General features: G+C 42.6%; 1 protein-coding gene across 1 annotated transcript; it reads left to right on the top strand.

Moving 5' to 3' along the window:
- The first annotated feature begins 1,201 nt into the window (after nucleotides 1–1,201).
- Nucleotides 1,202–7,276, top strand: LOC115199900 (desumoylating isopeptidase 1). The gene is made up of 6 exons (XM_029762438.1): nucleotides 1,202–1,543; nucleotides 5,058–5,079; nucleotides 5,233–5,302; nucleotides 5,525–5,634; nucleotides 5,780–5,902; nucleotides 6,006–7,276. Exons 1-6 carry the CDS (start codon nucleotides 1,450–1,452, stop codon nucleotides 6,091–6,093), a joined length of 507 nt encoding a protein of 168 aa, XP_029618298.1. The 5' UTR covers nucleotides 1,202–1,449; the 3' UTR covers nucleotides 6,094–7,276.
- The last annotated feature ends 17,417 nt before the right edge of the window (nucleotides 7,277–24,693 follow it).

The raw sequence follows: 24,693 nt of genomic DNA, 5'->3' as shown, positions 1-24,693 counted from the left end.
GGGCAAATATTGCACAATTAAGGTGTGCAAAGCACTTAGAGACTTACCTAATAAAACTCACAGCTGTGATCGCTGCCAGAGGTGTTTCTATCATGTATTGACTCAGGGGGTGAATACTTATCTAATCAAGATACAGTATATTAGTGTTTTATTTTTCATTAATATAAAATAAATGCATTTTTCTCCACTTTGACATTAGAGTATTTGTGTAGATCGTTGACAAACAAATTACAATTAAATCCATTTTAATTCCAATTTGTAACACAATAAAATGTGAAGAAATTCAAGGGGGTGAATACTTATGATAGGCACTGTATGTGACAACAACCTTCAGACACTTAGTTAGTGAGTAAACCTGTGGGTGAACAAAGTGGGAGTGAACTACAAGCTCCTGATGGATCCATAACTGAATATGTAGAGGGTTTTGTTATGCCAACCAAAAGTATACAAATGTAAAGATAGTTTTATATGAGACACTTGTTAGAACCCTTAACTCACCTGTCAAACCTTGTGAAGTCTCTAAATGCAATCAATGTTGGTTTTGCTGTCCAATTCCATGATTGATGGCCACAAAACTACAATCACTATGCCCTTGGATCTGAAGCTTGAAGACTCAAGTGCAACAATAATACACACAGAAATATGGGTGTATTATATTTACTTGCTTTAGACTTGGTGGAGGACAATCACATCACCCCCAACTAACCTTTGCACTATGTGGACACATGAAGATGCTGATGCACTTTCACCTCATAATAGCTAGCCCATTACTAAAGGCTGCCTTGATTTTGGTTGGGGTAAGTCTTACATGTTGATGGTGTTTGAAGATAGGGCTAAGACTTCGTGAACTTTGTCATGAGTGTAGAAAGGTACGATGTTGTTCAAGTAAACAAACAGGCTAAAAGCAGCAAGATAAGTATCAGCACCATGGACAGCGGCGGGAATAGGAAATCAGAAATTCAGCACCTGGACAGTGGAGAGCGACTGTCTCGCGCAATGGTTACTCCCCAGTCCACACTGGGTGAATCCCATTTAATAGGCTAGAAAGACTATTGATAATGTTCAGATGCGAGGAGCTGTAGTTGAGGATTTTATAGATGGCAATGCTTTTTTATAACAGAGACATTCTACCACAGAACCTCTACAGTGTTATGTGGACGCATGGAGGCGCTGATGCACTACCATGCCCATGAGATGCCAATCTGCAATTTTATGGGGGACCACTGACTCTGGCAGCCAGGGTACTTGTAGATTGTAATCAGACATCCAAATATCTCACGTCATAGGTACCACGTTCAGGTAATTTAGCTGATAATATAATCTCGTGACATTTTTCAGTAGACAAGCAACCTTGTAAAACCAGCTAATCAGCAGTCAGTAGAAAGGCAAGATAGCTAACGTTACTGTTAGCGTAGCTAGCTAACAAACATATATTTGGGGTTTAACGTAATGGATAAAAATGACACAACAACATACAGTGTACAACTGTATATATACGACCTGTCAAGAGGAATGGCTCGCAATCTCAGCCCCATCATGTTAGGTAAGTGAAGCTCAGTCTCGACAACTTCCCCAGATAGTGAAGCCGTGTAGCTATAGTAGCTAGCTGCCGGTTGAGATTGATTGAGCACGTCGGCAAACCTTTGATCCAGTTGTTGGCTAGCTAGCTGGGTAGGCCAACATTACTCTTGCAATGCATCATTTTTTGTTTGTTATTAACTTGCTAGCTAGTTCGCTACAACCTGCCAATTGAAGTACGTTTGAGCTTGGTTTATACAGTATAGCCTAGCTATTCAAAGGCTTATTCTTCAGAATTTCAGCTCAACAATATTGCAACGTTTACGTTAGCTAAAATGCTAGCTAGCTAGCTAGCTACACACAAGACGAGTGAAACAGGTGTGTGCGAGCTAATCTGCAGCGTCAAGCCTCGGTCACACACATACAATTGAAGTCGGAAGTTTACATACACTTAGGTTGGAGTCATTAAAACTCGTTTTTCAACCACTCCACACATTTCTTGTTAACAAACTATAGTTTTGGCAAGTCGGTTAGGACATCTACTTTGTGCATGACACAAGTCATTTTTCCAACAATTATTTCACATATAATTCACTGTATCACAATTCCAGTGGGTCAGAAGTTTACATACACTAAGTTGACTGTGCCTTTAATAAACAGCTTGGAAAATTCCAGAAAATGATGTCATGGCTTTAGAAGTTTCTGATAGGCTAACTGACATCATTTGAGTCAATTGGAGGTGTACCTGTGGATGTATTTCAAGGCCTACCTTTAAATTCAGTGCCTCTTTGCTTGACATCATGGGAAATTCCAATAAAGATCCTTGGGAGCAATTTCCAAACGCCTGACGGTACCACGTTCATCTGTACAAACAATAGTACGCAAGTATAAACACCATTGGACCACGCAGCCATCATACCGCTCAGGAAGGAGACACGTTCTGTCTCCTAGAGATGAATGTACTTTGGTGCAAAATGTGCAAATCAATCCCAGAACAACAGCAAAGGACCTTGTGAAGATGCTGGAGGAGACAGGTACAAAAGTATCTATATCCACAGTAAAATGAGTCCTACAGTGGTGGAAAAAAGTATTTGATCCCCTGCTGATTTTGTACGTTTGCCCACTGATAAAGGATCAGTCTATAATTTTAATGGTAGGTTTATTTGAACAGTGAGAGACAGAATAACAACAAAAATATCCAGAAAAACGCATGTCAAAAATGTTATAAATTGATTTGCATTTTAATGAGGGAAATAAGTATTTGACCCCCTCTCAATCAGAAAGATTTCTGGCTCCCAGGTGTCTTTTATACAGGTAACGAGCTGAGATTAGGAGCACACTCTTAAAGGGAGTGCTCCTAACCGCAGCTTGTTACCTGTAAAAAAGACACCTGTCCACAGAAGCAATCAATTAATCAGATTCCAAACTCTCCACCATGGCCAAGACCAAAGAGCTCTCCAAGGATGTCAGGGACAAGATTGTAGACCTACACAAGGCTGGAATGGGCTACAAGACCATCGCCAAGCAGCTTGGTGAGAAGGTGACAACATTTGGTGCGATTATTCGCAAATGGAAGAAACACAAAAGAACTGTCAATATCCCTCGGCCTGGGGCTCCATGCAAGATCTCACCTTGTGGGGTTGCAATGATCATGAGAACGGTGAGGAATCAGCCCAGAACTACACGGGAGGATCTTGTCAATGATCTCAAGGCAGCTGGGACCATAGTCACCAAGAAAACAATTGGTAACACACTATGCCGTGAAGGACTGAAATCCTGCAGCGCCCGCAAGGTCCCACTGCTCAAGAATACATATACATGCCTGTCTAAAGTTTTCCAATGAACATCTGAATGATTCAGAGGACAACTGGTGAAAGGGTTGTGGTCAGATGAGACCAAAATGGAGCTCTTTGGCATCAACTCAACTTACCGTGTTTATAGGAGGAGGAATGCTGCCTATGACCCCAAGAACACCATCTCCACTGTCAAACATGGAGGTGGAAACATTATGCTTTGGGGGTGTTTTTCTGCTAAGGGGACAGGACAACTTCACTGCATCATTTGACGGGGCCATGTACTGTCAAATCTTGGGTGAGAACCTCCTTCCCTCAGCCAAGGCATTGAAAATGGGTCGTGGATGGGTATTCAACACACGGCCAAGGCAACAAAGGAGTGGCTCAAGAAGAAGCACATTAAGGTCCTGGAGTGGCCTAGCCAGTCTCCAGACCTTAATCCCATAGAAAATCTGTGGAGGGAGCTGAAGGTTCGAGTTGCCAAATGTCAGCCTCGAAACCTTAATGACTTGGAGAAGATCTGCAAAGAGGAGTGGGACAAAATCCCTCCTGAGATGTGTGCAAACCTGGTGGCCAACTACAAGAAACGTCTGACCTCTGTGATTGCCAACAAGGGTTTTGCCACCAAGTACTAAATCATGTTTTGCAGAGGGGTCAAATACTTATTTCCCTCATTAAAATGCAAATCATTTTCTAACATTTTTGACATGTTTTTCAGGATTTTTTTGTTGTTATTCTGTCTCTCACTGTTCAAATAAACCTACCATTAAAATTATAGACTGATCATTTCTTTGTAAGTGGGAAAATGTACAAAATCAGCAGGGGATCAAATACTTTTTCCCCCCACTGTATATCGACATAACCTGAAAGGCCGCTCAGCAAGGAAGAAGCCACTGCTCCAAAACCTCCATTAAAAAAGCCAGACTACGGTTTGCAACTGCACATGGGGACAAAGATTGTACTTTTTGGAGAAATGTCCTCTGGTCTGCTGGAACAAAAATAGAACTGTTTGGCCATAATGACCAACGTTAAGTTTGGAGGAAAAAGGGGGAGGGTTGCAAGCTGAAGAACACCATCCCAACCGTGAAGCACGGGGGTGGCAGCATCATGTTGTGGGGGTGCTTTGCTGCAGGAGGGACTGGTGCACTTCACAAAATAGATGGCATCATGAGGCAGGAAAATTGTGGATATATTGAAGCAATATCTCAAGACATCAGTCAGGAAGTTAAAGCTTGGTTGCAAATGGGTCTTCCAAATGGACAATGACCCCAAGCATACTTCCAAAGTTGTGGCAAAATGGCTTAAGGACAACGAAGTCAAGGTGTTGGAGTGTCCATCACAAAGCCCTGACCTCAATCCTATAGAACATTTCTGGGCAGAACTGAAAAAGCGTGTGCACGCAAGGAGGCCTACAAACCTGACTCAGTTACACCAGCTTTGTCAGGAGGAATGGGCCAAAATTTACAAACAATTTAAAGGCAATGCTACCAAATACTAATTGAGTGTATGTAAACTTCTGACCCACTGGGAATGTGATGAATTAAATAAAATCTGAAATAAATCTATCTCTCTGCTATTATTCTGACATTTCACATTCTTAAAATAGTGGTGATCCTAACTGACCTAAGACAGGGAATTTTTACAAGGATTAAATGTCAGGAATTGTGAAACTGAGTTTAAATGTGTTTGGTTAAGGTGTATGTAAACTTCTGACTTCAACTGTATATATATTTTAATGTGTTACAGGAAAACAACTTGATGGCATTTGGTAAGAATTCTCCCACCTATCATTTTGTGACAATACAATTAATCCACACAATGTTGTCTTTACTGTCACTGCAATTCTTTGAATGATTATTTTCATGTCCATATTGTAACCGTCCATTACTGTACACTCAGTCTTGTGTTTCAATTCTCACAGGCACTCAGCCATTGTGGTTTATGGAGACGAGTTCTACTTTGGAGGAGTGGGTATTTCCAGTTGCTCACCGGTAAGCCTAAAATTATGTATTGGCTAATATCCTCCTAATATTTTCTAAGACCTACTTCAGTGTGCCCTCTACTCTTTATCATAGGTTTGCACTAGCTGACAGTAAGACTCGGCCTACATTGGTATGACCTTCAAAGAGGAGGGAAGTTAAACGCATTGGATATACAGAGAAGTTTTGGGGGTTGGTGTTTTGTTGGATAATATGGACTTTATGTGTTTTAAGGGTGGAACAATGCTTGGTTCCCCAGACACTGTGGTGCAATTGGGAGAAACAGAGGTGACAGAGGAGATCTTCATGGACTACCTGTCCTTGCTAGGAGAGAACACATACAGGTGTGTATGTGTCACAAAAAAAGTGTTGTTTTTGGGTAACTCACCTCTACACCACCACCTTGGTGGACACATCAGCCATGAACACAACATAGCAGTGATAGCTGATTCAGACCTGAGATTTCTTTCTGTTCTTATTCTGCCATAGAGGCGACAAGTATAGGTTGTTTGAGCACAACTGTAACACCTTCACTAATGAGGTGGCCCAGTTCTTAACAGGCCGGAAGATCCCTTCTTACATCATAGACCTGCCCTCTGAAGTGCTCTCCACGTGAGTCTACATACTTAGTAGCTGAGCGACAGATACTAGTAATGCATTACTGACTTGTGTACCTCTCTGACCCTCTGGCCTGTTCCTCTGTCTAACCATTTAGATCCTTTGGTCAGATACTTCGGCCTATACTGGACTCCATCCACATCGCTCCTCCTGGGGGGAACATCATCAACGGTCGCCACAGCTAAACTGCCTGAACTGCACACAGTAATATTTAGATATGTTCTAATTTACATTTTCAAAACGGAGGTGGGTTATTGACGAAACCATAGAGGGTGAATCTCAGTGAGTCTAGTCAGTCACACTGCTTTTGTACTGCGTATGCTTGCTTTTAGTATGATTGTTTTGTAACTCCCCACCAGCAATGCTCTCGCCTTTTTAGTATATTTAAAAAAATGTCGATTCGGTTTTTGTTTACGGACCTTCCTTATTGCTTCTAATGGTATAATCCTGATCTGAGGGAAAGTCGCACAACATTAACTTTCTCTCAAATCCTCCAATATCATCAATATGATTTATAAGAAGGTTGGCGTGTATCTCAAGTCAGGGTTTCAGCTTGACTTCCAATGGACTACTCCACCTTCCACCAGATGGTGTGTGCTATATACACCTCTATGCCTTCACCTCTCTCACCTTAGTGTTAATGTTGCTGATAGTGTGATATAAATGCTGAAGTGCACAAAATCTACATTAGTTCTCTGGATGAAGAAACAGACCATGCGTATCTTGTATGTTTTTGAAATAATCTCAGAAATGTAATTTATTATGAAAAAGTTTGTACAATTTTGGGGTCAAGTTTGGGGTCAAATCATACATATTATTGTATAATTTTCATTGGGCCATCAGTGGGAGCAGTAACTCTTCACATATCTATACTTAATAGACTAGGCATGAAACATGTGTAAAGTCCTCTTATTAAATGCATGTATTCACTGCAACTCCTAGCGCTGGTTAACTATAGCATCATTCAGTAGAACAGTACAGTAAACTATATGTTCTGGTATCGCATCAGACAGGCAATTACAGCATAGCATGTCTCAAATGCCGTGGTGACACGATCTCTTCATAAAAAGAATGACTCCACCAATGCTTGTATGTTTTAGAGAAGGAGACAAGGCCCTTCACCTTGGTATGTTGCTCACATAACCACCTTCAACAATCAACCTGACCAATGAAATGTATTGTACACCTCATCCCTATTTGTAGTTTTATTTATTTCAGGATCAGTTGCTGGCTGCTAAATGTAATGATACATTTCAGTTGATATTTATGAATACTATATTAGTTATGTATGGTTATTTATTGTTTTTGCACATTGTTTGCTTGTTTTGTAATTGTATCTATAAATAAAGCCATTCACTGCAAATGTTACTATGTGCGCAGTTCTGTGAAAGTGTCTGTGTTACTCTTCTAGTGTTAGGCATGCAAAGTATTGGTCCCTCAAGCTGGATTTGAAACATGTTTTTGATCCATCAAAGGACCTACAGTTCATTAGATAAATGGTCTCCATATTCTATCTGAAGCACAATTTTAGACTGACTTCTTCCTGTTTTGATGTTGATTAGATGTTGCAGTTCACATGGCTGTTGTCAGCAGGACCAACCATATCACTAGTGAAGGATAAATTGTCCAAACAAACTTCAGTGTACTTACAGTGACCTTGACTGAAGCATCATTTGCTGAAGCTACTGTCACAGTGTGTTAGAGGACAAAGTCTTCAGTCATACTTTTTGCTTGTTATGTTTGTGTCATAACATAATAGTTGTCATGGACCTGTCTCTAAGTGTTAGTAAAACTTTATATAAAAGTACAGCTGTCAACAAGACTGCATTTATCTGAACCTAGAAATCCACAGTTCAGTGGAATAACAAAGCATTAATGGATTTTATTTTCATGCAGAATATGGATGATATGTAGAAAATGTTGTTGGGGAAACTACAAGTCATGATATAATAGTCCTTGTTTTATTACCTCATTGCTCCATCCTTGTAAGAGCTGAAGACGCACAACACACCCATGAATAATTGAAGCGCATGTGAAGAGAGAGCACTTGGGCTGTGCTTTGGTGACAGACCTGTCAAGACAAATAACACCATGTTTGCATTTTGGGAACACAAAAGCAGGTATGACGCTTGGTGCTGTTCTGGGGAAGGCTACCTTGAGGTGCTATGGCTATTTATCTTCACCTCAATCCCCCCCATCTCTGCTCTCTACACCAACTTCTTAGACTGGTGTCGGAGAGGTTGGGGAGGGCAAAGTTGTTAACATGGCACTACCTCCGTGAGAGAGACTCTGAGTCACACTCACCCTCCCCAGTGACAAACCGTTATATGACAGACATTTTTTATTTATTTCCTTTAATGTGACTCAAAGGGGTCTTGGACGAGTATCCAAAGGGATGGAAGGTGGTGACAAAGAGGCAACTCTAGGTAAACACCACCTACAGTGGTTGGAGTTGGAGTTCTGGTCATGACTCTATCCTATAGGAGGAGCCACTGTAATAGGAACTTGACTTGGACTGCTACGTTTGCATAAGTACATGTAGGTGTTGCTAGTTAATATTCTGCGTGTGAGGACAGACACTGGGATACAAGAAGCAAGTACAGGGAGTGAATATTTAATAAATGATAGACATGAAACAAAACACGGACAGCGTCTGGACAAGGGAAACATAACGACATTAATGCTGACACGGGGATCAAACTGAGGAATAGTGATGGATGGAGTACAGGTGAGTTCAATGAAGGGCTGATGCGCGTAACGATGGTGACAGATGTGCGTAATGATGGGCAGCCTGGCGCCCTCGAGCACCTGAGAGGGGGAGCGGGAGCAGGTGTGACACTGTGTGGTAATAGTTAATACAAAATAAGGATTCATAATTAAAACCTCAGGTCAAGTAATTTGAGTTTGCAGATTGCCCTAATACATTTAGGTTTAATTAACTCAAACCAGAGGTTAGGATTTTAATTGAATGCACACACACACACACACACGAACACACACACACACACACACACACACACACACACACACACACACACACACACACACACACACACACACACACACACACACACACACACACACACACACACACACACACACACTACTAAAATACTGCTTGTTCCTGCAGCTATGAATTTCACATTGAAGGATAACAAAAACGGATAAAATTACACTGTTGCACAATACTATAGTATAGTACAGAGTACATGACACTCTTTCCTGTAATACTTTGAATTTATACAAATTGTAATTGGCCAAGTTCAAGCACCCCATCACGCAAATGCTCCACCATGTAGCAATCACATTTAGTTTGATGTAATGTTTATACTGTCCAATCAAGCTTGTTTAAACATCTCTTCATCTATCTTAGGTGTCAGTTTGCATGACTGCCAATCACTCCGTCCTCTCTCCAACATCCAGGGATTTCCGTTCCCCCCTCCCCCTCAGCGACACTGAGATTCCTTATGTAATGAAACATACTATATAAAATACATATACATTATTATTATTAACCATTTGTGTCCTCTCAAATCCAACATTCAATTTACACTTTGTTTGTCTCAATGTGTGAGAGTTAAATTTAGTCTCAAAGAAATGTAGCTTTTATCATGACATAACAAATGCTAATTGTTTAAATAGGAAGAACCTTGACTATCCACTTCCTCTCTCTAACTTTCCACCTCAGGAAGCGCCCAGCTGTCAGGGTCACCATATGGGAGATCCCATGAGAAACAGACCTGCCTGACCTCAGAGTCTGAGTCACGGCAGATACTCTAAACTCCCATGCACCTGCATACATACATAAATATAAGCATCTTTGTCCTCTCCTCCTTCTGGTGGGTCCATCACTGAGCCATTTCCTGAAATGCCCTTGGGTTGTCCCATCTGGAGAATGTGTGTGTGTGTTTGTGTGTGTGTGTGTGTGTGTGTGTGTGTCTGTGTGTGTGTGTGTGTGTGTGTGTGTGTGTGTGTGTGTGTGCGTGTGTGTGTGTGTGTGTGTGTGTGTGTGTGCGTGTATATGAGAGTGAATGAATGCTCTATATTGGGAGCTCTGTGCAACCTTGCTAATGCCTTTAATAGTTTTGTTCATCAGATCATAAACGTTTTACCCTCTGGCAACTACCTGCCAGTATAAATACGCTAATGGATCGCTGCACATTTCGCACATATACCCATGCACGAATGTATGCACACAGGCGATCAAGCACACACACTACAAATGTACTAGCACTTTGAGATTTGTGCTGTTACTCTTTTTTTCTTGGACAACATCCTGCTCTGAGGACACGATTGGAAAGCATTGCATCAAAATGAGCTGGATTCAGGAAATTGCCTTGTTTTTTCCCCCATCTGCACTTACAGTACACAGGGTCGTTCCACCAATTAGGTGCCTTTTGTCATAAAGAGCACATGCTCAACTTAATAAAACATTGTTTTTACCATCACAAGAGGTTTAAAATAAAATACTACAGTAAGTGCCTATTAAGTGTGAAATAAAGTTACAGGGTTGACCGTAACAGTGTTGTGTGTGTGATTTCATCTTAAATCAGACATAATTCCTCTTGTGACAGGAGTAATGGAAGCTTGTTGTGTGTAACATGGAGGGGCAGTTGACAAAATAATCATTGTGAAAACATTTCTAGCCTGTCTATCTATGGGTAACTGGGTTGTCGTGTTATGCTCGTTTTCCACCACAAAACACAAAATAATTCCCCAAAAACCTGTTTTTACACTATTGCTTGACTATTAGATGTTCAATGTTTCTTTAGAAACAATGATTTAAAAAGAAATAGTTTCACCATGTATTTTTTTTTAACCTTTATTTAACTAGGCAAGTCAGTTAAGAACACATTCTTATTTACAATGACGGCCTAGGAACAGTGGGTTAACTGCCTTGTTCAGGGGCAGAACGACAGATTTGTACCTAGTCAGCTCGGGGATTTGATCTTGCAACTTTTCAGTTACTAATCCAACACTCTAACCACTAGGCTACGCTGCAAGAGGGTTGACTTTGAATAGTTTCACCATATTTAAACAACAGGGTTGACCTTAAAATGAGGGAAATTATTATATCTTTTTTTTACAAAAAATTGGAAACATAAATATAAGAAATAAATAATACTCTTCAGAAATGACTTTGTCAAAGCAACAAAATAACTAGGTCTTTACAATGATGGAGAAATCTTGGGGTTATGTGGGTTAAAATCTTACCAAAAGTCAGAGGATACACAGAGGGACATGTTCAAATTCTGACTTTTGGCACTTTAGCACTTTAGTCTTTATTCAAATAAAAAAATCTATCAGATTTATTGAAGTTTCCATGTGGTCTATATTAAAAGGCTTTTAAAATGTTTGAGCACAATTTCTACTTAAAAAATAAAAGGTACACAAAAAGATACTCATTTCGTGGAACGACCCAACACCAGTGGGCAAATCGATCTACAGCTATCCGCTTTGGCCGCTATCGTAATAACACAGAGCTTTATTCTGTATGACATGCCGAGTCCAGAGAGGTTATATACAATATCGACAAAATGGAAGGCTCATGGTACTTCACATGGAAAGCTCTGTCGATGCCTCTGTTCATGTCCCAAAGAGCTGAAAGGCAATGGTTCCATAACATTTTTTAAGGTACTCAGTCCGGCTTTCAACTGCACAAGGCGCAATTTCTAAATTGGGTAGAGTATCATCAGTTTTCCTCTTGTCATGTCAGTCATTGCATACCTTAGAGAGCTACAGTGCATTTGGAAAGTATTCAGACCCCTTGACCTTTTCCACATTTTGTTACGTTACAGCCTTATTCTAAAATTGATAAAATCATTTCCCCCCCCTCATCAGTCTACCCACAATACCCCATAATGACAAAGCAAAAATTGAAACATCCCATTTACATAAGTATTCAGACCCTTTAATCAGAACTTTGTTGAAGCAACTTTGGCAGGGATTACAGCCTCGAGTCTTCTTGGGTATGACGCTACAAGCTTAACACACCTGTATTTGGGGAGTTTCTCCCATTCTTCTCTGCAGATCCTCTCCAGCTTTGTCAGGTTGGATGGGAAGCACTGCCGCACAGATATTTTCACGTCTCTCCAGAGATGTTCGATCAGGTTCAAGTCTTGGCTCTGGCTGGGCCACTCAAGGACATTCAGAGACTTGTCCCGAAGCCATTCCTACGTTGTTTTGGCTGTGTGCTTAGGGTCATTGTCCTGTTGGAAGGTGAACCTTCGCCCCAGTCTGAAGTCCTGAGCATTCTGGAGCAGATTTTCATCAAGTATCTCTCTGTACTTTGCTCTGTTCATCTGTCCCTCGATCCTGACTAGTCTCCTAGTCCTGCCACTGAAAAACATCCCCACAGCATAATGCTGCCACAACCATGCTTCACCGTAGGGATGGTGCCAGATTTCCTTCAGATGTGACGCTTGGCATTCAGGCCAAAGTGTTCAATCTTGGTTTCATCAGACCAGAGAATCTTGTTTCTCATGGTCTGAGAGCCCTTTAGGTGCCTTTTGGCAAACTCCAAGAAGGCTGTCATGTGCCTTTTACTGAGGAGTGGCTTCTGTCTGGCCACTCTACCATAAAGGCCTGATTGGTGGAGTGCTGCAGAGATGGTTGTCCTTCTGGAAGGTTCTCCCATCTCTACAGAGGAACTCTAGAGCTCTGTCAGAGTGACCATCGGGTTCTTGGTCACCTCCCTGACCAAGGCCCTTCTCCCCCGATTGCTCAGTTTGGCCAGGCAGCCTGCTCTAGGAAGAGTCTTGGTGGTTCCAAACTTCTTCCATTTAAGAATGATGGATGCCACTGTGTTCTTGGGGACCTTCAATGCTGCAGAAATGTTTTGGCAGCCTTCCCCAGATCTGTGCCTCGACACAATCCTGTCTGAGCTCTATGGACAATTCCTTCTACCTCATGTCTTGGTTTTTGCTCTAACATGCCCTGTCAACTGTGGGACCTTATATAGACAGGTGTGTGCCTTTCCAAATCATGTCCAATTAATTGAATTTACCACAGGTGGACTCCAATCAAGTTGTAGGAACATCTCAAGGATGATCAATGGAAACAGGATGCACCTGAGCTCAATTTCGAGTCTCATAGCAAAGGGTCTGAATACTTATGTAAATATGGTATTTTGCTAAAACCTGTTTTCCCTTTGTCATTATGGACTATTGTGTGTAGATTGCTGAGGAAAAAAAATTGTCATCCATTTTAGAATAAGACTGTAAAAGTCAAGGGGTCTGAAAATACATTCCAAAGGCACTGTATTTATAACTTGTCAGAAATGTCCAGATCAACTAACCCATGTCAGCTAACGTTTTTTAGCCCATAGATTTTGTAGTAACGTTCCCCAATACTGGAGGGGGCCTGGGTGAAAACGTTTGGGAACCCCTGCACAAGACACATTACAAAGCTAACACAGACTAACACTCACTCTCTCTCTCTCTCTCTCTCTCTCTCTCTCTCTCTCTCTCTCTCTCTCTCTCTCTCTCTCTCTCTCTCTCTCTCTCTCTCTCTCTCTCTCTCTCTCTCTCTCTCTCTCTCTCTCTCTCTCAGAACTAACATTCAGAAGGTTTTGATATGCTTAATGGTGATGGGATTGACACACCAGCCTGTGTTTGTTTGTGTATGTGAACAACTTAGTGTGTGGAATTTCCCCTTTGTTGCCATGGCTAAAACCCTAGTCTTGAAAACCCGACCCTAGGCAATACAGTGACTAGGGTCTGGTTTCAATGATGGACTCTTTCCTGTCAATAAAATACAAAATAGTAGCTAGGAAGATGGAGATCATGGAGGTTATTTTTAATGAGTCTATTTATTTCCCATCTACATTCTTAACTAAAACCACTGCAAAGCAAAAAAGGTTTTGCTTGGAAACTTTGGCACGTCTGCCTCTTGATTTGTTGGGAGAGTCCCTGGGACATTGGCATGTCTGCCTCTTGATTTGTTGGGAGAGTCCCCGGGACATTTCTTCCCTATATCGGCTTAGGCAGTGACGTAGTTCCTCTATCCAAAAAGAGTCCATCATTGAAACCAGACCCTAGTCACTGTGTTGCCTAGGTTTGAGTTTTCAAGACTACTAAAACCCCTCCATTCTCAAAGTCCCCCCCTCACACCGCTTCCCCTTCAAGTTAAGTGAAGGAAATGCAACGAAGGCCCATTAATTCCACCCATTAAGAGAGGTCTGCATAGTGCATACAGAGATGCCATGTGTCCGCCTATAGGGAGCTGCTCTGGTCCCCAAAGTCCCACTTGCCTCTGGACTGGAGGCACCGCTTAGAGGGCAGCTCTAATTACCCATGGGGCCCTGGGTCAGAAAGAGGGAAACCAAGAGCTCCATCATCAGCACTCTGGATTTTTCCCAGTGTTTAATTATTTATTCACATTTCATCAAGCATTAGTGAAACACCAGCTTTCCTGTCCCTCCTGAGCTGCCTTACAAGTGACTCTGTGACATGCACTCAAGGACACCGCCGATCTCCACTCTATTAGAGAACCAGCTAGTTTAAATATGGCTGTTTAAAATTCCACTATGACACGCCATTTAGATAATACGATGAGTATGCTTGGCTGCCACTGGGTGGCGCTAGCTGAGAGCAGTTGTAATGGGGGAGCCACTGATGAGGCTCTTTAATGGAGCGATCTCAAGACTATTGGATCTGAGTTTGATACAAGGAGTCCAGAATCACATAACACTCTTTATGATTGCTATAGTGTTACTAAAGTTCACGCTTTCCATTGCAATGAGAGACCCATCTCTCTTACTTTAATTTGAATGGAGGGAGAAGTGACATACTTTATGAAGTGATTACATTCACCCTTGTTTAATGGATTGTGAGAGACACACAGTTCACAGAATATAGTGATGCACACAGTACATCGTGGATCCGACATCAATTCATGTCCTCAACTTAGCGAATGGGAGCATCTGTAATAACCTTCCCTTTGTTCTGTTTTTGGGCAGATTTATGATGAGAGTTCCCTCAATGTCGCTCAAACGTTTCCCCCTGCATTGAATGTGAAGAGTATCAACACTGTGTTGCAGAACTGGTTCCTGACATGTCTTTCTCTCCCTGCATGACGGCGACACAGGAACCCAAGGGCAGCTGCTGACCTCTGAATCAACAGCATTGTGCTTTCAGACACAAGAAACACCACAGCTGAAAATGATTTAATTAATTCAACACCCTCACTCTCAACTTTAAAAAACATATGAATCCGACACAGTCACTCCATAGTGGTATCAATACCATTCCTGCTTTCTCTGTGCAGCGCTACAGGGTTTAACCACGCCGAAAATCTGTAAGAATTGTTGATGAACTCGTTGACTGCAGTTCTCTATGACCTGAAGGACTTATCTGCAGAGTAGTTCTTTCTGATGAAGAAGGCAACTTCTGGCGGATCCAGCTGTGGCCAGGTCAGAGTGTGTCCTCAGCAGGGTCATCGGGTCAGAATTTGTATGGGCTGATGGGTAGCGGAGCAGCGCGGTGCATCTCAGTTTGGGAGAGGGGCATGACCCATAAAGGGAGGCTGACAGATGCCCGCTGTAAATAGGACATTAACTGAGGTGACCTGAGAGAATGGGGGTAAGGAAGAGGAACTAGACGAGAAGAAAACAGATTGAGTGGGAGAGACAGAAATGCTTAATGGGCATTTTCATGGAGCTTAAAATTGAGGGGAAGCAATCCCATAGTCTCTGCGCAAAAAGTCAACCAAAACATTTATTAACTATCTGTGTGTCAGTGGACACCTGCAGGCTGTCCATAGTCAAACATTGTTAAAAGTTTCTGAGGCACTAGAGATGCTTTACTGGTGTTGAGTTTCTCTATACTCGATGAAAGGCTTTTGGCAGAGGACATAGATCTGAATGAATCCAGGATTTTAAATAAACTGTGAATTAAAAAAAGATATTAGCAAGACATTTAATCTCCACCATTATTTAGCTCATAATCATAGCTTGTATGTGCTGAAACAAAACAGAGGAATGAGAAGGCCGGGGGAGAGAATGACATATCGTTTCAGTCAATAACTGAACTAGAAAAGCAAGGCAGGGGTATTGCCATGATACAACATGTTTAACTATTTTGATTACTCCAAATGAGTAGCCTTGAGCCAAAACGTGACAACAGAGAGCAAAAGAGAGTGAGAGAGAGAGAGAGAGAGAGAGAGAGAGCGATAGATAGAGAGGAGACGAGGAATAAGTAATGGGCCTATGGCTCTGACTTCAGGACGTCACTACCACTGAAGATACTACTGTTGTCAACACTAACATGTTGGCAGGGAGGGAGGGAGAGAGAGAGAGAGAGAAAGAGAGAGAGAGAGAGAGAGAGAGAGAATAAATGAGAAATCGAAACCAGGAGAAAGAGAGAGGGTGAGATGAAGAAAAAAGAGACAGTCAGTCAGAGTTAGTTGTTCCACTTTTCATAGGAGCCTGAGCCGCTGTGTGTGGCCCTCGTTAGCTCTCCAGGGCCCCGGCAGCAGTGCTGGAATGGATGGATATATGGAGGGATGGATGGCGATGGGCTGGTTTTGTTGCTCTGTGCCCAGAGCTCTGTGGGCGCTCTGAGTGAACGGGAGGGCCCCCGAGCGAAGAGTGTCCCAGAGACAGATCGCAATGCATGGCCTCGCACTCATCAGCCTCACCACAACATCAACCCTTCCTTCTCCACTCCCAACCACCAAACATCTCAGCTCATCTCTATTAAAATACCATTTCACATCTCAGCCCTGACATACATTCACATTATACTGGATCTTATTCCCTAATTAGACACACTTATCTACACTAAAGCCACTTCTAGTACTGTAGCCTTTTCCTACAGTTAATGACCAAAAGAGCCCTCTTTGACCTCATGAGTGGAATGTTATTAATATTTTTCAAAATTTCATCATTCATTAAGATAAAAAAATTTACGACTAAAATCCTTTGTTTCTATGCCAAAAGGTTTCGTTATATTTCAGTCTTCCGTGATGTATGTAAAGTGAAATATTGGGATGCAAACTCAAAATTGAATACATTTTAACTCTATATCTGACATGGTACAGTTGTCTTCTTGAACACCTTTGGATGAAATGTGAAGCCACAGTCTAAAGATTCCTGACTGAACATTGACTCCTACTGCTAATCGCCATTCTGCCCACTTTGCTTCCCTTCATTGAATGGGGCTCCGTTGTTTCATTTAAAAATAATATATTTAACTAGGCAAGTCAGTTAAGAACAAATTATTATTTACAAGGATGGCCTACTCCGGCCAAACCCTGACAGCGCTGGGCCAATTGTGCGCCGCCCTATGGAACTCCCAATCATGGCTGGATGTGATACAGCCTGGATTTGAACCAGGTACTATAGTGACACCTCTTGCACTGAGACACAGTGCCTTAGGCCACTGCGCCACTCGGGAGCCCAACCAATGCTTTCAAAGGATAAAAAACGTTTGAGACTGAAAAGCCCTTGACCATACAATGCATACCTCCAGCAGGATGCACAGCCATCAGCTATGGTTTGCATGCCCTGGCGAAGGATGCTGTCATGCAAATTAGGTGATTGGAGTTCAATGGTCCCCGGTGGTAAGTATACCGGTAGCTAGACCATACACTGATGGTTTTGTACAGAGCATTCGGAAAGTGTTCAGATCCCTTCCCTTGTTACGTTACAGCCTTATTCTAAAGTTGATTAATTAATGTTTTCCCTCATCAATCTACACACAATAGCCCATAATGACAAAGTGATTTTCTTTTGCTAATTTATAAAAAATACAAAACAGAAATACCATATTTACATAAGTATTCAGACATTTTGCTTTGAGACTCGAAATTTGCTCAGCTCAGCTGCATCCTGTTTCCATTGATCATCCTTGAGATGCTTCTACAACTTGATTGGAGTCCACCTGTGGTAAATTCAATTGATTGGACATGATTTGGAAAGGCACACACCTGTCTACATAAGGTCCCACAGTTGACAGTGCATGTCAGAGCAAAAACCAAGCCATGAGGTAGAAGGAATTGTCCATAGAGTTCAGAGACAGGATTGTGTCGAGGCACAGTTCTGGGGAAGGGTACCAAAACATTTCTGCAGCATTGAAGGTCCCCAAGAACATAGTGGCATCCATCGTTCTTAAATGGAAGAAGTTTGGAACCACCAAGACTTTTCCTAGAACTGGCCGCCCGGCATAAACTGAGCAATTGGGGGAGAAGGGCCTCGGTCAGGAAGGTGACCAAGAACCTGAAGGGCACTCTGACAGAGCTCCAGAGTTCCTCTGTGGAGATGGGAGAACCTTCCAGAAGGACAACCATCTCTGCAACACTCCACCAATCAGGCCTTTATGGTAGAGTGGTCAGATGGAAGCTACTCCTCAGTGAAAGGCAAATGACAGCCTGCTTGGAGCTTGCCAAAAGGCACCCAAAGGACTCTCAGAGCATGAGAAACAAGATTCTCTGATCTGATGAAACCAAGATTGAACTCTTTGGCCTGAATGCCAAGCATCATGTCTGGAGGAAACCTGGCACCATCCCTACGGTGAAGCATGGTGGTGGCAGCATCATGCTGTGGGGATGTTTTTCAACGGCAGGGACTGGGAGACTAGTCAGGATTGAGGGAAAGATGAACAGAGCAAAGTACAGAGATCCTTGATGAAAACCTGCTCCAGAGTGGTCAGGACCTCAGACTGGGGCGAAGGTTCACCTTCCAACAGGATAACGACCCTAAGCACACAGCCAAGACAACGCAGGAGTGGCTTCGGGACAAGTCTCTGAACGTCCTTGAGTGGCCCAGCCAGAGCCAAGACTTGAACCTGATCGAAGAGAGACCTCTGGTGAGACCTGAAAATAGCTGTGTAGCGACGCTCCCCATCGAACCTGACAGAGCTTGAGAGGATATGCAGAGAAGAATGGGAGAAACTGTTACGTCTACCCCTATGTTACATCCAAGTTTGCATGGTGGTACTAGCTAACTCACGTCTGACTACAACAGTGTATTAACTAGCAGCAACAAACTCAAACCAACCCAGTGTCATAGCAAAACAAGTTGGTTGCATAGTGTAACGGTGTCACCGGCCTGAATCTAATCCAATCTGGAGCCAGTCAGTCTACATATGTAAAGCATAGCATTAGCTTCCAAACAAGGTGATGTTATTTCTCAAGCTATGTTTATAATTGAGGGATGATGAAAGTGCACAGCTGGGTGCCAAACTGGTCACCTGGTCATGAACGGATGCCGGAACCTACCAGAAGGAGCAAAGGTGGGTGTCATAACATGTCTAGCAATATGGTTGCAATGGTTTACCGACCTCAAAAAATAATTGTATTCACTGTTCACTTGTTACTTTCTCAGCTTGTCAGGCAAGACCTCAGAATAAAACCGTGTCATGCGACACAAGTACCCTTGTGACACCTCCTAAATTGTTGCCAGTGTCTCCCTTGACTCCCATGAAAAGGACACGCCATCATGACGCTTCTGATAGTGACCTCAGTTACTGCCCTGATGACACAGACAGCTTCATCAACAACAACAATCAACAATAACAGTGTGTTATGTAAAAAGTTGGATTAAAAATACCCAGCTTGATAATATATTAGGTTAATTTCTCAGCCAATCAGAGTCATTTGTGCATTAGCCAAAAGCGTTGTCCTTTCTTTAGAACAAAATGCAATTTACCACTTGGCTATTTATTATATCAGCCTTTCTTTAACTTTTTGTGTCAGGGACCAGCAAGACATGGCCTTCTTGTTCTGGGGACTGCTTTGGTAAAAGAATGTTGGCAATCGCTTTTTCTTTATAAAAAAGACTGATTTCATTAATTTCTTTCTTTACACAAAATGTATGAATGATGTATTTTCTTGGCTGCCTTCATGGTTTGTATGTGCCATCTTCATGGGCAGTGTCTCTCTATGCTTTCTTCATGGGCTGTCTTCAGGGGATATCTGTTTGCCAGTCTATTTGATGGGTTGTCTGTTTGCCTGTCTATTTGATTGGCTGTCTTCAGGGGATGTCTGTTCGCCTGTCTATTTGATGGGATGTCTGTTTGCCTGTCTGTTTGCCTGTCTATTTGATGGGATGTCTGTTTGCCTGTCTATTTGATGGGCTGTCTTCAGTGGATGTCTGTTTGCCTGTCTATTTGATGGGCTGTCTTCATGGGCTGTCTGTTTGCCTGTCTATTTGATGGACTGTCTGTTTGCCTGTCTATTTGATGGGCTGTCTTCAGGGGCTGTCTGTTTGCCTGTCTATTTGATGGTCTGTCTTCAGCGGATGTCTGTTTGCCTGTCTATTTGATGGGCTGTCTTTAGGGGATGTCTGTTTGCCTGTCTATTTGATGGGCTGTCTTCAGCGGATGTCTGTTTGCCTGTCTATTTGATGGGCTGTCTTCAGTGGATGTCTGTTTGCCTGTCTATTTGATGGGCTGTCTTCAGTGGATGTCTGATTGCCTGTCTATTTGATGGGCTATCTTCAGGGGATGTCTGTTTGCCTGTGTATTTGATGGGCTGTCTTCAGGGGATGTTTGATGGGCTGTCTTCAGGGGCTTTCTGTTTGCCTGTCTATTTGATGGGCTGTCTTCAGTGGATGTCTGATTGCCTGTCTATTTGATGGGCTATCTTCAGGGGATATCTGTTTGCCTGTGTATTTGATGGGCTGTCTTCAGGGGATGTTTGATGGGCTGTCTTCAGGGGCTTTCTGTTTGCCTGTCTATTTGATGGGCTGTCTTCAGGGGCTGTATTTAGTCATTGTACACGATCACATGACCTGAAAACACCTTGAGTGTCCCTCTCCTCCATCCCTCTGACGTGTTGGTGTCCAAGAGACAGGCACACCAGTTAAGAACAAACTCTTATTTACAATAATGTCCTACCCCGACCAAACCATCCCCTAACCCGGACGACACTGGGCCAATTGTGCACCGCCCTATGGGAATCCCGATTCAACAGCCTGGGATCAAACCAGGGTCTGTAGTGACGCCTCTAGCACTGAGATGCAGTGCCTTAGACCGCTGCCGCACTTGGGTGAGTCAAACATCTTGTACTATTTAATGTTTTTAACAACGTATATAGAAATAATTATAAAGATTCAGTTGTTACATTGTTTTTATTGATGGCACAGGAAATGTGATTGTGTATAATGGCTAAATAATGTTTTTGTTTTGTCAATGAAATCTACTATTTTATCGTTTGAGCTGAGTTTGGAAAATGACACGTGTGCAGCCCTGCATGGATAGGCTGAGCAGCAGTCTCATCCGTACAGATCCAGATACAATAGTCCCACCGTGTTCCATGCTCCGTTATGTACTCGTTCAGAAGACAGAAGATTTCACCTGCGGTTGTATTCTGAGGCAACACTTTGCAACAAATAAATTCTTCATATACTGTATGTATCGAATATATACAAGAAGCGGGCATTTATAAGGTCAGTCGTCTCATCTAATAGGATTGCAAATCAATTTGATGTGCGAGTTCTTTTTAAAACCTGTGATTTCATATCATCTGCCATATCCTGGATCCTACGTGTCATTCTACGTGTCATTAGAAATTGTGATGATGCTGATCTTTGTAGTTGTAGCTGCAAACATCTCAGCAAGTATCCACGACTGAGGCTATGACCAGTTTTTCAACTATGGTGAAAGGAGCCTGGCACTTGGAAAATGATATGAGAGAGTATGAAGCCTTCAGTAAATTCTCATAGTCTGTGAAATTATTGTGCAGCATTTTTGTTTGGTATGTCATCTCTTTTTTGTAAAGAAAAACCATCTGGTTTATCCTTGAGATGTGGATGGTTTGTTTATACATTTTTGTGTATTTTCAATGGCTTCATAGCATCATTGCTGAGGCAAGTCTGACATATCACACAGAGCAGTTTTGGCAGGCAGCTGTCATTTGAAACAAATCCAGGGAGACTGAGAGCGTGCAGCCTGCTCAGCAGGGCTAGCTTGTGTGTGTGTTTGGTGTAGCTATACTTAGTCATGGCAACACAATTTGTTAACTGCAGCATGCATAGTTCAGTGCATTGCGCAAGTAGGCCTACAGCAAGTATTTATTCGATGTAAATACTTTATTTATGACGTGGACCAAAAAACTCCCCAATCATATTCAAGACAAATATGCTGCGGACCGGCAAGCATACCGCCACAGACCAGCACCAGTCTACAGACCATGGTTTGAGAAAGGCTTTATTATATCACCCTGTCACAGGCCCTCCTAGTCAACATCACCTCATACGATTGCCTGCTGCAGTTGTTCGAGAGATTTTCTGTCTTGCAGCCGAACATGCAGCATAGAAAAGACCAGCAAATGGGGCCCTCATCAGCATCATGCAGACATGCCCTCGCTGTGAGCATTCCTATGAATGTAACGATCGGCCACATGTTGGCGAGTATCCAGCCAGCAACCTTCCCCTGTCAGCGGCAGCAGCGTTCACAGGATAATCATTTCTACAAATACAGAAGGTAACCCATTTCATTACTTTGATACATTTGATAGCCCAATTGTAAAACATTATATAAACTGACATTATTTGTTGCTTATTTTCTACTTATTAGGTGCATATAACAATAGCCGGATCAACTCTATTTAGAAGGAGATGTTGTGCTGCATGAGGAAGCTCATGCAGCGTGACACATCTCCTTTGCATGGAGTTCATCCGGCTGGTGGAATGTTGTCCCACTCCTCAGCTTCCTCACACCAGATACTGACTGTTTTTTTTACCCACGCCCAAGCCCTTCCTTTTTTAAGGTACAGTATCTGTGACCAACAGATGCATATCTGTATTCTCAGTCTTGCTCAATCCATTAGAGCATAATTCATTTACTGTATTTCAGTTGGATGATTTCCTTTTATGAACTGTAACTCTGTAAAATCTTTGAAACTGTTGCATGTTGCGTTTATATTTTTGTTCAGTGGATATATACAGTGCCTTTGGAAAGTATTCAGACACCTTGACTGTTTCCACATTTTGTTACGTTACAGGCTTATTCTAAAATTGATTAAATTGTTTTTCCCCCTCATCATAATTTTGTTGCTAATTTATTACAAATTAAACTGATATCACATTTACAGAAGTATTCAGACCCTTTACTCAGTACTTTGTTGAAGTACCTTTGGCAGTGATTACAGCCTCAAGCCTTTTTGGGTATGATGCTACAAGCTTGGCACACCTGTATTTGGGGAGTTTCTCACACTCTTCACTGCAGATCCTCTCAAGCTCTGTCAGGTTGGATGGGGAGTATTGCTGCACAGAAATGTTCACGTCTCTCCAGAGATGCTCGATCAGGTTCAAATCCGGGCTCTGGCTGGGCCACTCAAGGACATTCGGAGACTTGTCCCGAAGCCACTCCTGCGTTGTCTTAGCTGTGTGCTTAGGGTCGTTGTCCTGTTGGAAGGTGAACCTTTGCCTCAGTCTGAGGTCCTGAGCACTCTGGAGCAGGTTTTCATCAAGGATCTCTCTGTACTTTTCTCCGTTAATCTTTTCCTCGATCCTGACTAGTCTCCCAGTCCCTGCCGCTGAAAAACATCCCCACAGCATGATGCTGCCAACACCATGCTTCACCGTAGGGATGGTGCCAGGTTTCCTCCAGACATGACGCTTGACATTCAGGCTTTAGGTGCCTTTTGGCAAACTCCAAGTGGGCTGTCATATGCCTTTTACTGAGGAGTGGCTTCCGTCTGGCCACTCTACCATAAAGGCCTGATTGGTGGAGTGCTGCAGAGATGGTTGTCCTTCTGGAAGGTTCTCCCATCTCCACAGAGGAACTATAGAGCTCTGTCAGAGTGACTATCGGGTTGTTGGTCACCTCCCTGACCAAGGCCCTTCTCCCCCGGTTGCTCAGTTTGGCCAGGGAGCCAGCTCTAGAAATAGTCTTGGTGGTTCCAAACTTCTTCCATTTAAGAATGATGGATGTCACTGTGTTCTTGGGGACCTTCAATGCTGCAGAAATGTTTTGGTACCATTCTCCAGATCTGTGCCTCGACACAATTCTGTCTCGGAGCGCTGTGGTCAGTTCCTTCTACCTCATGGCTTGGTTTTTGCTCTGACATGCACTGTCAACTGTAGGACCTTATATAGACAGGTGTATGCCTTTCCAAATCATGTCCAATCAATTGAATTTACCACAGGTGTTGTAGAAACATCTCAAGGATGCTCAATGGAAACAGGATGACCCTGAGCTCAATTTCGAGTCTCATAGCAAAGGGTCTGAATACTTATGTAAATATGGTATTTCTGTTTTTTGATTTTAATACATTTGCAAAAATGTTAACTGTTTTCACTTTGTCATAATGGGGTATTGTGTGTAGATATGAATACTTTCTGAATGCACTGTATATATTTTTCAAGATTTTTGGAAATTCTCCACGACCCAATTTTCATATCAGGTGACTCCACATTGGGTCGCGACCCCTAGTTTGGGAACCGCTGCCCTAGAGGCCCCAATCAGGTCAAGAGAAAGCAGCTGGATCTCCCCAAAGAATTCAGAGCTGTGGTCAGGAAGTCTGTCCATAATGATATGGGACATTAGAGGACTCTTGATCTAGCCCATGCTTGGTTCTACTGGCCCTTCAGGTCCAGAGACATTGAGTTTCACTGCAAGTAATGTGCATGGCGTGTGCAGTGGAAGACACTGCCCACTAGATTAGCCGGTTTAGTGAACATCACCACTATGGTCCGCCTAGAGTTGGTGTGTATAGACTTCCTCTCTCTGGAGAATGACATGAAGAACATCAGTAACATCCTCGTAGTGACAGATCACTTCACTCGCTATGCCCAAGCTTGCGCCACTAAAGACTAGAAAATCAGCACTGTGGCCAGGGTG

The sequence above is a fragment of the Salmo trutta genome, chromosome 1, assembly GCF_901001165.1.
Source record: "Salmo trutta chromosome 1, fSalTru1.1, whole genome shotgun sequence".
Classification (NCBI taxonomy): domain Eukaryota; kingdom Metazoa; phylum Chordata; class Actinopteri; order Salmoniformes; family Salmonidae; genus Salmo; species Salmo trutta.
The sequence above is the reverse complement of the archived record's forward strand: the minus strand, read 5'-3'. Positions and strand labels throughout refer to the sequence as shown.